Source organism: Mercenaria mercenaria, chromosome 18, assembly GCF_021730395.1.
Source record: "Mercenaria mercenaria strain notata chromosome 18, MADL_Memer_1, whole genome shotgun sequence".
NCBI lineage: Eukaryota > Metazoa > Mollusca > Bivalvia > Venerida > Veneridae > Mercenaria > Mercenaria mercenaria.
Window position 1 is genome coordinate 28,459,127 of NC_069378.1, and position 16,813 is coordinate 28,475,939.

Sequence of the window (16,813 nt, forward strand, 5' to 3'; positions counted from 1 at the left end):
AAATACAGATATATAGCGAACTGTGTCGCCTAATGTTCCTGTATTGATATATAGCTAACTATACGTATAACCTTATGTTGCTGTATTAATTGTATTCATATTTTCTACACAGTTCTAGGAACTCGCAGATACTATTGAGTTGAGATGTCCATTGACTTAGCTATTAGACAAAAAAGAAAATACACCATAGAGTGTACCCCTATACATTTACCTACAAGTGTACCGGTGACAACAAAATTTCTGAATATTGAAGCGTACCGTTGCAAATACTGAACCGAAAGCAGCCTTTTATAGACATTTTTGCTATTAATTCCACGATTTGGTGTCTATGAAATGAAAGATTTTGTATTAATGCACAGAAACACTGCTTTAATTATGTTACAGAAAAGCTTTAACAGAAGAGTAAAAACGATCTAAGAACTTAGTATTGATCATCGTGCCTACGACACATTCGTCACAGTTTCCGTTACTTTAAGACAATTGTTGCGTACATCTGCTAAAAGGGCTCGTAAATACACAGCAAAAAGGAACAAGTGTTCCGTGGAAACGCCTGTTTCATTGGTATATCCTTCACTCAAACAGAATTGAGTATCTTCTACCTCGGCCGCTGATGGCAAAACTTATTTTTACCTTAGACCGACAGTTGCCGGCCCATAGAATGTACCGATATGGATGATCAAAAGAGAAAAATGTTTAAAAACTTTTGAAAAGCATTTTGTTGTCAAAAAAAGCATTTCAATAACTGGTATGTAAAACCATGAGCATTTATATTTTGATATACTTTCCGGGTAAAACATAGAATAATCCTATAAAAATTGCATTTGAAAATGACCTGTAAGTTCCAAACACGGAGACAAAAAAATAAAATAAAAACGGCCTGACCAAAGCAGCAACATGTAATAAATTGCTTTTTCCGCTCATATTACTTGTCTTACAAAATTTTGAGAGTCTCACTTCTAAAATTGGATGATTATTCACTAAATTTTGAAAAATATTAGAAAAGAAAATACCTTTGTGGCGGTGATTTATATATGAGAGAGAAGGTTGTATTCACCATACAGTATTGTCATAAAACGCCATTCACATTTCAAAACTTTTAAGGACACTCTATGTAGTGGACTTCTATTTTTTGGTTATTTTTTTTTAAATATACTCCTGTTGCAAAAATAGTCTTAAGCGCTGATGTTAATTGTCATGCAGATGCGAGTCTAATTATAATAAAAACATTTAGCCTTTTTGTCTTTTTTTATGTTATCCTGCTAATCTGCTGTTCTGACATTCTGCTAGAGTTATTCTGCTATTCTGCTGGAGTTAGTCTGCTTTCTGCTGGAGTTATTCTGCTATTCTGCTGCAGTTATTCTGCTATTCTGCTAAAGTTTCCTGCTATGCTGCTTGAGTTATTCTGCTATTCTTCTAGCTTAGGCTAATGTTAATTGTGCAAGGTAATATGCGAGACGTCTAATGCATAAAGTCGTTCTTAAAGTCGTTCTTTTCACTAACAAAAATGGTTTTCTAACAAATTATGGTTACATGTTTACCACAAACATAGTCTTAGGCTAACTTAAATTGACATACAGATGCGAGGTAAAATGAACAAAAGTTATTCTGCTGGAGTTATTATGCTATTCTGCTTGAGTTATTCTACTATTCTGCTTGAGTTATTCTGTTATTCTGCTGGAGTTTTTTTTCCTATTCAGCTGGAGTTATTCTGCTATTCTGCTGGAGTTATTCTGCTATTCTACTGGATTTATTCTGCTATTCTGCTATTCAGCTGGAGTTATTCTGCTATTGGGATGGAGTTATTCTGCTATTCAGCTGAAGTTATACCCCTTTTCTGCTGGAGTTATTTTGCTATTCTGCTAGAGTTATTCTGCTATTCTTCTGGAGAGTTATTCTGCTATGCTGCTTGAGTTATACTGCTATTCTTCTACCTTAGGCTAACGTTAATTGTGCGGGGTAATATGCGAGACATATAATGTATAACGTCGGTCCTAAAGATGTTATTTTAACTGACAAAAATGGTTTTCTAACAAATTATGGTTACATGTTTACCACAAAAATAGTTTAAGGCTAGTTTTAATTGACATACAGATGCGAGGTAAAATGAAAAAAAAGTTATTCTGCTAGAGTTGTTCTGCTATTCTGCTGGAGTAATTCTGCTATTCTGCTGGAGTAATTCTGCTTTTCTGCTGGAGTTTTTCTGCTATTCTGCTACAGTTTTTCTGTTATTCTGCATGAGTTATTCTGCTACTCTACTGAAGTTATTCTGCTATTCTGCCATTCTGCTAGAGTTAGTCTGCTATTCTGCCATTCTGCTGGAGTTATTCTGCTATTCTGCTGGAGTTATTTTGCTCTTCTGCTATTCTGCTATTCTGTTGGAGTTATTCTGCCATTCTGCTGTTTTTTTCTGCTATTCTGGTGGAGTTATTCTGCTATACTGTTACTCTGCTGGGGTTATTCTGCTGTTTTGCTATTCTGCTGGAGTTATTCTGTTATTCTGCTGGAGTTATTCTGCTATTCTGTTATTCTGATGGAGTTTTTCTGCTGGAGTTATTCTGCTATTCTGCTGGAGTTATTCTGCCATTCTGCTATTCTGCTAACTTCACACAGACATATTCATCATATATATGAATACTGATAAAAGGCCATTCTGTTTGTGCTTTTTCTGTGCTACAAGAGGCATGACTACAGCTCGTGAAGTAAACTTTGTTTAGGATAGTTTTATTTTGATATGCAGGCGTTTGGTCGTCGGAAAAAATATTGAATAACACTTCAAGCCGCGACACCGTTAAAATAATCAGTTGATTAAGATTTCCTATTTTAAATGGTTGAAAAAAAATAACTTTGCGAAACGTAAAAACATGTAATGTTGAATTAATTACAACACTCTATGCGTTATAATGTCACACACGGAAGCATGACACAACCTAATAGTTACTCCTGCGATACAATGACAGGATACTGAACTTTTTTTTTAAAAGTTCAATACGATACCTTGTTGCCACAGAAATATCTCTTTTAATCAGAAGACTGATGTTTCTTTTTCAGTTCAAGAAATGGACATTTCAGTTGTCCGGTATGCAAGACAAAGCATGCCTCTCCATATGGCGGAGCAGATGAAGTCCCAAGGAGTCTAGTTCTTCAGCAACTACTTGATGTCGCTGAGAAAAACAGAGAAACGGTGTCATCATCTAGACAAACGAAAGAATATTTAGCAAGTGACGAGGTCAAAGAAACAGAAAATGGACATTTAAGTGTTAACTTATCAAGTGAAGAAGCGCCCGATATTGACTCATCATCTGTCTGCAACGTTTGCACAGAAATAGACAGGCCATGCAATACATGTTTTCACTGCGGGAAGAAAATTTGCAAACAGTGTCACGAAAAACACATGGATCGTGTTCGAAATGCAATTCTTACATACCATGATCAAATACAAGTGGTCAAAACTCGGTTAGAAGAAAAGCAAATTGCTACAAATTATATTCTTAATGAGAACGAGGAAGTTGCATCAGATTTGGAAATAAAGAGACTGTTTGAACTATTTGATCAAAAGAGGCATTACATTGCTACCTACTTTGAATCCGTACAATCAATAATAGAGGGAAATGCTGATGAAAATAATCTAATTGCTATTATGTTTCAAGGAGAAGAACACCTTACTGCCCTATCAGAACTTGAGATCAACCCAGCGATGTATAAATTACAAACACAACTTGAGCGCCAAAGCACCCCAGCTGCGAATTATGAAAGTCGACAGCCGAGTAATAATTCGAGTAAAAAACAAGTTAATCACAATGTGTCCACAAACTCCGTTCCTGCTAATCATCTGGCAGTTGATCGCCTTAACCCTGAGCTCCAAAATATCCCAGCTGCGAGTTTTGAAGATCAACAGCCGACTATTTATAGGAGCAATATCGCCCCCGTTCTGCACCCGGGAGTTGCTTTCCCAAGCCGTCGCAACGAAAGGTATGAAAGTTTGTTTGAAATACCTAACTTGTAAATTTCCTGCCGTATCCAGTATAAAACCATTGAACTGGTCATTCCGATCGTTTTGGAATTCACCAGGAGCGAAATTTACGCCGATATTTCTATTAACTTCAATTTGTATGTAGTATCTGATGTTGGCGTACAAAACGCAATATTGTGGCAAACTCGATCCTTAAAGAAAAGTTTGACTATATCTCTCCCATTTCCTTTCAGAGTCTATACATATAATTACTTAATGTAATATTTTTCAATGTTGTAAATTTTTTGGCATATGTATAGGATAGTCCGGCCTGATAAAATTTACAACTTGTCAAATTTAGAGATGTATTTTCTTTTATTGCAATATTACAGATCAGGACAACAGAGCAATGATTTGACCACTCATGCAGGCAACGAAGGTCAAACACAACATAGAGCCATTATTTTTCTGAATCGAAACGACAACCGGCGCAAAGTTTTATTTTCCGGAATTGTTTTCGCTTTGTGTGCTCTGTTGCTTTTGATACTTATGATACGATTTCAATCTTGAACATGGTGGAAGTCAAGAGTGAGAGTTTGTGCACAGTAACTGGTTTAAACTTGACGTTTTTTTTTTCTTTCTTTTTTTCTGCTAGGTCTGCTTAACCATTCCAAATCGTGTCGACCTTTTATATGTTAGTCTATTTCTTTTACATTCTACTTTATGTATTATGTGCATACGTCGTTAAATAAAATACTTAATTTTCGTTTATAGCCAAGGGGATATTTGCCACATGTGTCATTCTTTATAAAAGCCTCTAGGTTATTTTAATTGAAATGTGTTCAAGATTGTTATTCCACATTAATATTATTGTTATATGAGAAGGTTTTCCTGCGAAATTTTCTTATTTGTAAATAATCGAGACAAATGAAATATGAAATGGCGTATCAAATCGTGACTTTCTTGTTTAAAACATGAACAAAAAACGAAGGTCCTAGTTTTTTTCAAATGAATGTTTGTGCTCAAATAACTTCTTTATATTAGCTGATACGACTGTGCTTATAGCAAAGTTTGGAAATGTGCTCAAACCATTTAAAAACATATAATGTTACCTTTCTTTTTCTGTTTAAATGTTCATAGTCTAGAATATTAAATTCTTATGAAAATATCCTTGATAATACTGAAAGCAATTTGATATATGGCAAGAAGTAGAATCTGAAATAGAAAGAACACCTTTTATGTCTTATTTGATTTTAAAGTGATGTGCATCGTTGTACTTACTTTTACATGTTTTAACAAAAATGACAGTGATTTTGACTATTTAATATCTAATGTAATTATAATCTTGAACGAAAGGTAGTGATTTACGTAATCATGCTTCTGTCTATAATTGTTAAATTATCAGTTCATGATCACAGATGACAACACAGCGATGATGCTTTTTCGAAGTCTGCTTAAGTTTATTTTGCAAGCGCCATATATACACATTGATATTCATCGCTATCAAGCTCCTGAAAATGACTTAAAACAGCTATAAGGTCAAAAATGCAAAACTATTGTAATGAAAAACACTTATACTCTAAGATACATGTTGCCAATGTGTTGAAACGTTATGTCTCTGTAACATAACAAACACACTAATCAGCCTCTAAGTTACACATAGACGCGCCTAACTGTAGTTAAATTATTTCTTATGTAAATCTCTAAATGCAAATATATGACATATATTTTATTATTTTTTGTAGATTGTAATTCGCAGAATAACTCCTTTTCTGTTACTAATGAACTTGTTACTGACTTTAACACATGAACATACTGTTTCAATTGCGGGGTTGTAATGCATAAGAAAATACATGCCGTATAATGTAAGTATTTATGCAAATGATAAATGAAGAAATACTTATGAAAGTTACAATTATGATGATAACAATGAAGTTTACTTATCAATGATATTTCACTGTTACAGTAGCAATAAAATGCCACTTATTTACTTTCGAACATTTTCGTTCATCGACTTAGTTGCTTCCGAGCATTTTTTATTCATCGACATTATGTCAATAGAAACGTTTTCGAAAATTGAAATACAAACCCATCATGGATTCTTCATATTGATAAATGAGCCGCACCAAGTGAAAACAAACATAGTGACTTTGCGACCAGCATGGATCCAGACAAGCCTGCGCATCCGCGCAGTCTGGTCAGGGTCCATGCTGTTCGCTAACGGTTTCTTTAATTGCAATAGGCTTTGAAAGCGAACAGCATGGATCCTGACCAGACTGCGCGGATGCGCAGACTGGTCTAGATCCATGCTGGTCGCAAAGCCACTATGTTGGTTTTTTCATGGCGCGGCTCAAGTAATCATTATGATGATCATTTGCAATGCTATGTTTATGTTTATATGAGTGAATGACAGACCATTTCAACGTATCGAATCAAGTTCAACTATATATATATATATATAAACGTGTTGCATATGGAGTGCTCTCAATTTCATTACAAAGTTGATACTTATACCAAGATACATACTAAAGCTCGAAACAATAATTTAATTAAAACAACTATAAAAATAATTCAAAATTATTGTAATGAGAAACACTTATAGTCTAACGTACATGTCGCAAAAATGTTGAAACATTATGTTTAGGAAGTAAAATACAAAGTAATTGATTAGAAAGACAAAACAATAGGGATCTAAAGATGTAGTTGACCTAGAAAAAGACAGTAAGTGGATCTCAAACATCTGAATGATTCTGCACTTGAATTTCAAACGCAACTTGAGCATCCTACTTCACTGTACTTCCTGTAAGCATTATTTTACAAACTGCTTTTTACAAACTGCCAAAGACTGTTTTGACGCCTTTATTTTAAGTAAAATGTAAAATATGTTATAATTTAAATACTAGTTAACAAGTGATTTGGCATTGGTCCAGGATCTATAACAGTGCCATTGTCAAAACAATGTTTATTTATAATGTCATCACATGATCACTTTCAACTGTATCAGTGTGGCTGATCACATGACCTTTGTTTATGATCACATTGTGTCCACCTCAATGGCTGCCATCATTTTCTAGAAGGTATTTTTTGTAATTCTACCATTTCTTATCAAATTTTAATATATTTTACCGACCATGTTCCAGTCAACAACTTTCCAGTTCCAACGAAGTATTTTTCTGCAATGTGGCTATTTCCGTTTATCCATTTACCCTGATTTGTTTTTTCAAAGCGGTGAATTTCTATCTTGAAAAAGTGTGATACCATTGGGTCCGAAATTCAAAATAAGACATTTTATGGATTTAACCAGGTCTGTTATTGGTAGAAACTGACGGAAGATGCACTGTGGTCTATAGAGAGTTTGAGATTTCAACCTTCGCCTTCCCCTTCAACGTCTCTTGCGAAGTTAACGTATTAAGTTGAAGTTCGATTAAAATTCCTTGAGATTTCAAACTTTAGACTGAACCTTACTTCTTTTAATCCGCCCATTCAATTTATCCGTAATTATGATCGTTTTGTTCGTGCATTTTGATATCAATTGTCCGAAAAGGGCAGGACTTTTACAAGAGGTTTTAAAAAAGAAAATTATATAAAAACATTTCAATTAATATAATCATCGCATGGATACCAGTGCGATTACGTTAAAAAAAAGAGCGCCGCCAAGCGGGGCAATATACACCCGAAGGGTTACATCAGAGGATGGGAGCAAAATTTCAAGAACTTGACTGTTGAAGCCCAAAGGACAGGAACAACAAAAAGAAGAAATTCCAAAAAAAAAAAAAAGATGTCCAAGTCCAAGAAATAATTCTTACTAGGTAAAGTTATGTCAAAATACATCTAAAAATTGGATGTACCATCCATGTTGTACAGCAGAAAAGTGATCTCAGTTTTCCCTACGCCAATAATAAAAAAGTTTCAAAATAAGCTACTTATAGGCTGTTTATAGTAACAAAAAACGGAAGTAATTCAAGAGAACAAAAAGGTATTTTGCCAATTAAAAACAAGAGCACTGCAATGCAGAGCAATATACACAAAGCGAAGTCATATATGACATTTGACCCCTAAGTGTGACCTTGACCTAGAAGCGAGTCATCCAAAACATGCGCTCTGCACGTCGCCTCAGTGTGGTGAACATTTGTGCCAAGTTTCTTTCAAATCCTTCAAGCAGTTCAAGAGTTACAGAGCGGACACAGCAAAGTCATAAATGACCTTTCACTCCTAAGTGTGACCTTGACCTTGAAGCTAGTCATCCGAAACAAGCACTCTGCACGTCGTCTCAGTGTGATGAACATTTGTGCCAGGTTTCTTTGAAATCCATCAAACAGTTCAAGAGTTACAGAGCGGACACGAAACACACTCATATGACCTTTGACCTCTAAGAGTGACATTGACCTTGAAATGAGACATCCAAAACATGCGCTCTGCACGTCGTCTTGGTGTGGTGAACATTTGTGTCACGTTTCTTTGAAATCCTTCAAGGGATTCAAGAGTTACAGAGCGGGCACGAAATTGCTAACGGACGGACAGACGGAAGGACTGACAGACGGACCCCGGGACCATAACATAATACGTCCCTTCGGGCGTATAAAAACGAAACAATGTGAACAATGTGAAAACTCGTTGGTGTTTCTCCGAACATTTAGGTTTTATATAAAATGATGTCAGTATAAAATGCACGATTGTAAATCATACATGAGAGGAAATAAAAATGATAATCGTATCAACGTATTTTGTTCTTGATGGTGTTCTTGAAAGATAATACAGTTAATATTTTTAAACAAAATCATGAGACACCAACTATTACAAATGCATGTCTCGATATACTTTGAAGTTAAGTTAAATATATGCGATAAAGCAAACACAAAAGGCATGACCATAAACTATAAAAGACATATTCCTTCGTCATGCTGTTGACTAGTATTAATTTCATGGTTTTTCTTAAAGTTTTTTTTTTTACTTTGAATTGGTACTTTGTACATCGAATTCCTTAAAAGACGCGTTTTACTTGTAGAGTCTCATAATGTACCTGGTGAAACTAACCTTTTAAAAGATCTGTTGATAACATGAGCCAATATACACAGTTTATGAATACATTTAACAAGCGATTTGAAACAAATGTAAGATACTCTCGTAATCATAGACCGATTTTCTTTGTAAAATGTAAGAATAAAAGGGGGGATGACCCACAATGCCCCTATGCCAGGCTCTGCGTCCGTGCATGCAAAGAATGGAGTTATCCCATACGGCTAACAGGAAACTTCTCGCATCATGATATCATAGATCTGAAATTGTCTGATACTTCAGAAAAATTTTCCGTCTTACTAGTACCATTTATGTTTATGATTAAGGGGACGCATATTGCTACATTCACAGTTCATACAGAAATGCGGAAGGGGTGCATATTCAAGAAATCAATGGTGGAAAAATAAAAAACATATTCCTAAACTGATATAATACTGATGGACACCTGTAATATTCAGTATTTTGTGGATAAGGATGTGGTACTATGAATGTAATAGGAAAACAGAGGTCTTTGTGAAAGTACATTCAACACAAAATATTTAGATTTTGTATAAGGAAAAAACAGGTTTTTTACAATAACAGTGTTCCAAATAATGTTGAAGGGATAAGATTTTCTTTCTAACACACCAGGTTTGCTTAAACATGTAAAAAATTAACGCCACGTCATTTCAGCTCGGGATGGACGCCATATTTCTCATTGATAAAAATGTAAGCAAAAAAAATCAGAGTGGGATTAGCATTGCAAGGGCATAACATGACATTCTACACAATAAATATCTTAGAACAGATATCTAAGATGCTACACAGGTCAGGCGGGTTAAATGCATAATGGCGATTATTTGAAATTCATCTTGAAAAGGTGGTTAATTTTAGTTTATTTACATGGTTTTTAATTTTTTCCACGACTTCTCGGCGATTCACTGCAAATGTATTACTGCGCCGGACGAAAGGTAACTCTAATAAACAACGGGAGACAACTTAGGTGTCAGCACGTGTACGATTTAAAAAAAAAACATGTCGATGATTATAATTTCTTATCAAATAATGGATCCTATTCAGATATTCGTCTTTAATATTAGAAAATTATTAATTTCTGTGGACATTTGTCAAAAAATATTACTTACATTGGACTACTTTGCGCATCAAACTGGTTTCCGCTTCAGTTGTGAGGCACTTCCGTTATACTTTTTGACAACAATAACAAAACATAAAATGAATCAATAAAGTCACTTATAAACCGACTGCTACTTAAATCAGTGTAAGTAAAGTTGTTGTTACAACATTATACATGTCCGTTACGTTATGAGATAAAGTTTATCTTGAACTGCATAATCCATTAATTACGTTTAGATGATATTGCATTTACAACATTTGACCCCATTTTTTTACGTGAATGACAGCATTCTCGTGCAACTCGTGCAAACAGAGTTATGAAAAGTATGGTGGAGAATTCAAGGACAAATTATAAATGACATTAAAGTGAGGATAACTGTATATTCGTCCAGTTTTGATCATTGACATGCCTGCTGTGTATTAGTAACTTTTGTGAACAAGATTAGAATGTTACTTTTGCACATATACACATTGATTGGACCTCTCAACCAAATTTCATACCTTATTTTAGAGATTTTTAAGACAATACATTTTCAAAAGTTTGTTGAATGTGTTTTGATATTTAAGTGCATTGTAGCTCATGAATACCAAGTTAAAAATTAATAATGGCAACATTTCTAGGCCCTTATTGTAAGCCACTAGACTTCTGTAACGATAAATGTTTAATGTATTAAGGGGAATATACTCTTTTAGTTTTGGAATGTGGCATTCCTTGACCACCGTATCTTTTCTTATGCACTACTTTGTAAACAAACTAAATAATGTGTTTTAGCTTACATATGCGAAATGAAAAGCAAGACAGTGACCATATTTCACATTCTTTCTTTAAATTAGAATCTGTAGGACATTGATAAATGTTTGGACAAGGTGAAGCACTATTATTTTCGCACACAATAAGTCTTATGTAATTCAACCATAACTTTCTTGTTTCAGTTTTCTCATTTTTATTTTAGTGAGCAATCCTTTGTGTACTTATAACAGTTGAAACAGTATCCATTTCATGTACCAAAACCTTGTACTTTTTTGCAGGTAAATTTTATCATACCCCACCCACTTTTTTCTAATTTCAAAGTATGCGTCCCCTTAAAGCGCAATTGTCGTATTAAGTGTCTGACAGAAACGGATTGATTTTATTTGGAAGTGAAAATAAAATGTTCCACCAAATGATAATCGCCCGTTATTATTCATTGTTCAGTCTTTGATGCCGAGAATGTGGACAGAGTAGATGCAAAAAGACTGAAGTTTTGACTTTCGTGATATCACATCTTCGGACGTTCAAAACTTCACTTCTTACGACAAAAAGGCCCAGCTGGTATAAATCGATACCGCCTGGGGACATAAATATGCCGTAGAAGTTAAAGTTTGAACAAATTCTCAAAGTTTCTCAAAATCAGTTGATAACTTCATACTTCCAGGTTCAATTCAATGTATTTAGTTAAAATCATTAGCCATACAAAACTTCATTTTTCTTATAGTTATTGATTGTGTTTCGCATCAAATTTAGTCTAATTATACATATGGATAATCGAATAATTTAACAAGCAGAAATCCTGAAACTAAGCTTTTTATTTCACATAGTAATAAAGAGAAGTCTTAGGCTTACTTGATATTACATGGAAAACTTTAGTAGCAATGTCTGATATAAATAAAATACACGCATATCGGTGACGTTTTACCTCAAACATATATATATTATGAGAGACGTCGAAGGGGAAGGCGAAGGTTGAGATCTCAAACTCTCTATTTATTTTGCTTCACACGCGACTTGTAACTTTATGCGTGTCCAGGGATACATGACTGAATGATTATTATTCCTTCTCTTGAGAAGGAATATTATAGTTTAATAAGTCACACTTGACTGAGCTACTGATACCGAAAGCTGTTGTCATTACAAGCTGGCCAATAAAACTCCGTGACCTTAAAAATAACCTCTGACGTTAGACTATTCTTTCCTAATTGAGACGACTCTCTGACTGAACGCGTTCCATGGATTACATATTACTAAACCCGAGGATGTTATTTCCTCCATTCTTGAGGAACATAACATACATTCAGTCGACCAGACAGACATATATCAGCAAATTTAAATGTAAACAACTAAATATTATCGTTACCTTGAAATGCATAGTTAATATATGAAAACAAACCCCATTGCGACCCTCTAATTATGCGCAACAAATTCACGCATCGAATCGTAATTGATTAACCGGGTCAATGTCTTATTGCCGTATTTACTCTACTGAAAGTGGTAACATATTTAATTTGTTGTTGGATTTAACAATTTATGTTAAATAACTAGCGTAAATACTTACTTGAAATTTTTTGGCAGTATAAAACAGACATTGCAACCAAACTGTTACAAGATGATCATTTTATATTTATATAGATATGCCCTAGAAGGAACTTTTGCTATACTTTAACTTGTATTATGTCCAGTGTCCAATAAATTAAGTAAATGGTGTATATAGCAAGTAACTCCAATCTTCTATATAATAATGAGTCTAAGTGTTTAGTGATGCAATTCTCTAAAGGTATAAAAGTACTAATTAGGTAACAAGGCAGTACTTTCGGGCTAGTCACATAATGGCGAAAAGAAATAAATATAATTTTTCCCGTAAAATGGAAAATCGATAACAATCACATTGCAGAATAATAAATCGTTGAAACCGGAAAATTGTTGGCTGGAGCATGGCCGATAAAATATATTTAAATATAATAAGAGGTAGTAGTAAAATACGAAATACCGTCTAGCCGCCCATTGTAGCAGCCATTGAGTTTGGCACATTGTTATCATAAACAAAAGTCACGTGATCACCCACCCTGAAAATGTCAACAAATTAATCTCGCTCGTCTAGAATTTGCAGTCTACCTGACATTTGTAACGGTTCCGTAGAAACTACAAGTCATGAAAAATGAAGATCTGTCAAATAGTTTGCATGCTTGTATTATACAAAGCGTTTGAAAGTGCTTGGTCACAAGTTGTAGCATAATATAGGTCAGATTAATGCTTCATCTTTAGCTAGACTTTATTACAAACAAACTTACCACAAAATCATTAGACGTTTGCGTTTCAATATATTTGTGTTTAAACTTATCAGTGTCTATATCTTGGAAATTGTCTTGGATGACCGTTGAGGTTCCACTTTTTTATCATCAGGAGTAAAAAACAAGGATAAATATCAGACGGGGTATGCCACGTTCCAAAAAACGCAGCCTCCCCAAAACGAAACTCACAGCACGCAGATGTGCACATTACAAATACATACTCACAAACAAAGCAAACACACGAGGACAAAACGAACAGATAAAGGAACACATTGGGGTACCGCCCTATAACGCACGGTCAGTGGCAAAAACACCACTGGGGAGCTTAAACCGGTTAAGGATGCGCACCCAACCTCACTCTTAAGTCACGGGACATTGTAAATAAAAGTAATCCCCGCAAGGTGAATCTCTTACACACGCAGTGGAAACAAAAGACATGGCATGTAAAACACAAACATGCTCGTGTATAATTATATAAAAAGCAAACCTTAAAAACCAAAAACATGTGTACTCACAGCCTTTGCAAAAGACAGAGCATCAAGAGAAACAATCGTAAGGGTCAGAAGACAAATCAAAATAGTTCAGTCTTACTGCTTATCACAGAGTCCTTCCTCTTGGGTTGAACACTAAACATGCGGTGTGTCTCAAAACAAATGGGTCGTAACCTGTTTTAATAAAACATTTTATATTAAGTTTATAAATAAACAGTTGGAAAATTACCGTAAAGTTTGTAAACCACTTCCCCATAAAAATCGGGTTTTCAAATACCTTTTGGCAGAAGTGTCTTTAAATTACTACTGAATTTTAAAACCAAATTAGAATTACGATAGTAAAATTTAGCAAAACATTTATGCAATTTGTAATTCGCTCTTGCAAACCGGATTAATTGAGAAATATATACCCTACAAGATGTAGCCCGAAGTACATTCCCATCCAAATGGGAAAGTTTTCAATTTATACTAAAATTAAAATCATCCCTCTTGTCATTTATTTTGGTATGTATGATATTGTAATAAATAAAGAGATGCAAATCTAAAAATGAAGCAGCAGTGTCCTAATTGTTAGTTTTATCTAACTGGAGCTCCCGGTGATAAATAGTATCTACAAATTGACCAAAAATACCGGATTATCCATATTAAGAATATCACCCAGACAGCGTGATGTATAATTGAATAATAATGTCTGCCTGCGTATCTGGATAAGCTCAACGTAAAGTCTCTTTCATAACAATACAAAGGCCTCCGTGACCAAGTGGTTAAGCTCGCTGACTTCAAATCACTTTCCATTCATCGATGTGGGTTCGGGCCTCACTCGAGGCGTTGAATTCTTCATGTGAGGAAGCCATCCAGCAGGCTTACGGAAGGTCTGTGGTTCTACCCAGGTGCCCGCTCATAATAAAATAATGCACAGGGCACCTGAAGTCTTCCTCCACCATTAAAGCTGGAAGGTCGCCATATGTCGGTGTGTCGGTGCGACGTTAACCTGTTCTATTTATAAACTACACTGCTCACTAAATATGCCATAGACAGTTTGTACTTTGTTATAAATCTGTATGACAAAACCGTTTTATTCTATGTTTTTTTTTTAAATTGCTGCCTTTGTTTATTATTAGATATTTTTCTATTCTTTTTGTTTTGTATTTTGTGGTTGAAAGTCTACACTTTTTACATGTAATGTTATAAAAAAAAAATCGGCTGTTATTATAATTTTTATAATTTTGCTTAACATTCTGTTAATATCTTATCAAAAATGCTGTAGAATTCAAGCTATATTTATTCTCTAGCGGAACTGAAAGCTTGAGGCGATAATATAAAATTATAATGAATGCACTACGCGCGTTGTTTCTGTGCCTAACGCCTAAATTTAGCCATGTTTCGTTTAACTAAAAAATTTCCTGATTTTTTGTATGTTATTTCGTCGTCTGGTATTGACTATACATCCTCACTACTAGATTTTCCTATGGTGGCCTCTTTCATATACCTGTTGTCCCGGACCGTGCGCTGTATGCCACCATAAGTCCCTAACATATATATACCAATGCTGGCCTAACTTTTAATGTTAAATTTATTTTGTATTTAATTACTAGTATTGTATTTTTTTTTAAGAAAGCGCTTTTTGAGGCCATTACTAATAGTTTTATTTAGATTTGAGTTTATACTGATAAAGAATTTTTAGAATTGAGTAAAATTAGTATGGTAAAACTTGCTAAAATCAAGAGCCGGCCTTTGCCGAAAAACAAAAACACAAAAGACTCAGATTTCTAACTTTCATTGTGCCAAAATAATTGTAATTCTTTTTCTAAACTTGTATTTAACTAGAATGTGTCTGTAGGACACAGGGTGTGCCCCCCCCCCCCCCCCACTGGTACATTTGTCACAAATAAGAGGAAATCATTCATATGTTTGCAGTCTTAATGGGGTATAGTTAAAAAAAAATTATGAAATGGATTCATTATTCTATCACAAACAAAAAATCCACTATTTTGGCTATTTCAAGGGCCATAACTCTGTAATAAACGCTAAAATTCTCAAGAAAAATGCCAGTTGTGCAAGGTCACATTATGATAAAGACTCAAGTAAGGTTTCGTGAATTTGCATCAAATACTTTTTGAGTGAGGCACATAATTAGTGAAAATGTGCATTTTTTGACTATTTCAGGGGACATAACTCTGGAAATAGAGGGCGGACCCAGATGAAAATAGGAGGTGCACAAGTTCATATCATGATAAAGATTCATGCAAGGTTTCATGAATCTATCTCAAATAATTTTTGAACTAGGCATGTCACAAGGTGAAAATGTGCATTTTTAACTATTTCAGGGGCCATAACTCTAGAAATAGGGGGAGGACCCAGATGAAAAATAGAAGGTGCGCAAGTTCATATCATGATTAAGACTCATGCAAGGTTTCATGAATCTATATCAAATAATTTTTGAGCTAGGCATGTCACAAGGTGAAAATGTGCATTTTTGACTATTTCAGGGGCCATAACTCTAGAAATAGGGAGAGGACCCAGACGAAAAATAGAAAGTGCGCAAGTTCATATCATGATAAAGACTCATGCAAGGCTTCATCAATTTATATCAAATATTTTTTTAGTTAGGCGTGTCACAAGGTGAAAATGTGCATTTTTGACTATTTCAGGGGCCATAACTCTAGAAATAGGGGGAGGACCCAGATGAAAAATAGAAGGTGCGCAAGTTCATATCATGATTAAGACTCATGCAAGGTTTCATGAATCTATATCAAATACTTTTTGAGCTAGGCGTGTCACAAGGTGATAATGTGCATTTTTGACTATTTCAGGGGCCATAACTCTAAAATTAGAGGGCGAAGCCAGACGAAAACTAGAAGGTGCGCAAGTTCATATCATGATAAAGACTCAGGCAAGGTTTCATTAATTTATATCAAATACTTTTTGAGCTAGGCGTGTCACGAACTTCGGACGGACGCACCGACAAGAGCAAATCTATATGCCCCCACCACTCATGCCGGGGGGGGGGGGGGGCACAAAAATAGGTGACCATCCTTGCCGAAATGTAAAATGGGCGCAAGGATTTGTCTCCTTATGTTTTTATTGTAGTCTAAAATTGTGTTGTTATATTTTCTGGTCCTATGGGATCATGGAGTCCATTCAATATATGTGTAATATAGAGTTCCGCTTAAGCCTGTGCTAGGGGGCGTGAGAGGCG

The 16,813-nt window shown here is 34.9% G+C and overlaps 1 protein-coding gene across 4 annotated transcripts in view; it reads left to right on the top strand.

Moving 5' to 3' along the window:
- Positions 1-4,661, top strand: part of LOC123538539 (probable E3 ubiquitin-protein ligase MID2) — a 148,073-nt gene extending 143,412 nt beyond the window's left edge. For all 4 annotated transcript variants that reach the window (XM_053529982.1, XM_053529984.1, XM_053529981.1 and 1 more), the window contains exons 3-4: positions 3,049-3,969; positions 4,342-4,661. In XM_053529982.1, the coding sequence (XP_053385957.1) occupies positions 3,049-3,969; positions 4,342-4,519 (1,099 nt within the window). In that variant the 3' untranslated portion in view covers positions 4,520-4,661. The remainder of the gene's footprint in view (positions 1-3,048; positions 3,970-4,341) is intronic.
- Positions 4,662-16,813: the final 12,152 nt, after the last annotated feature.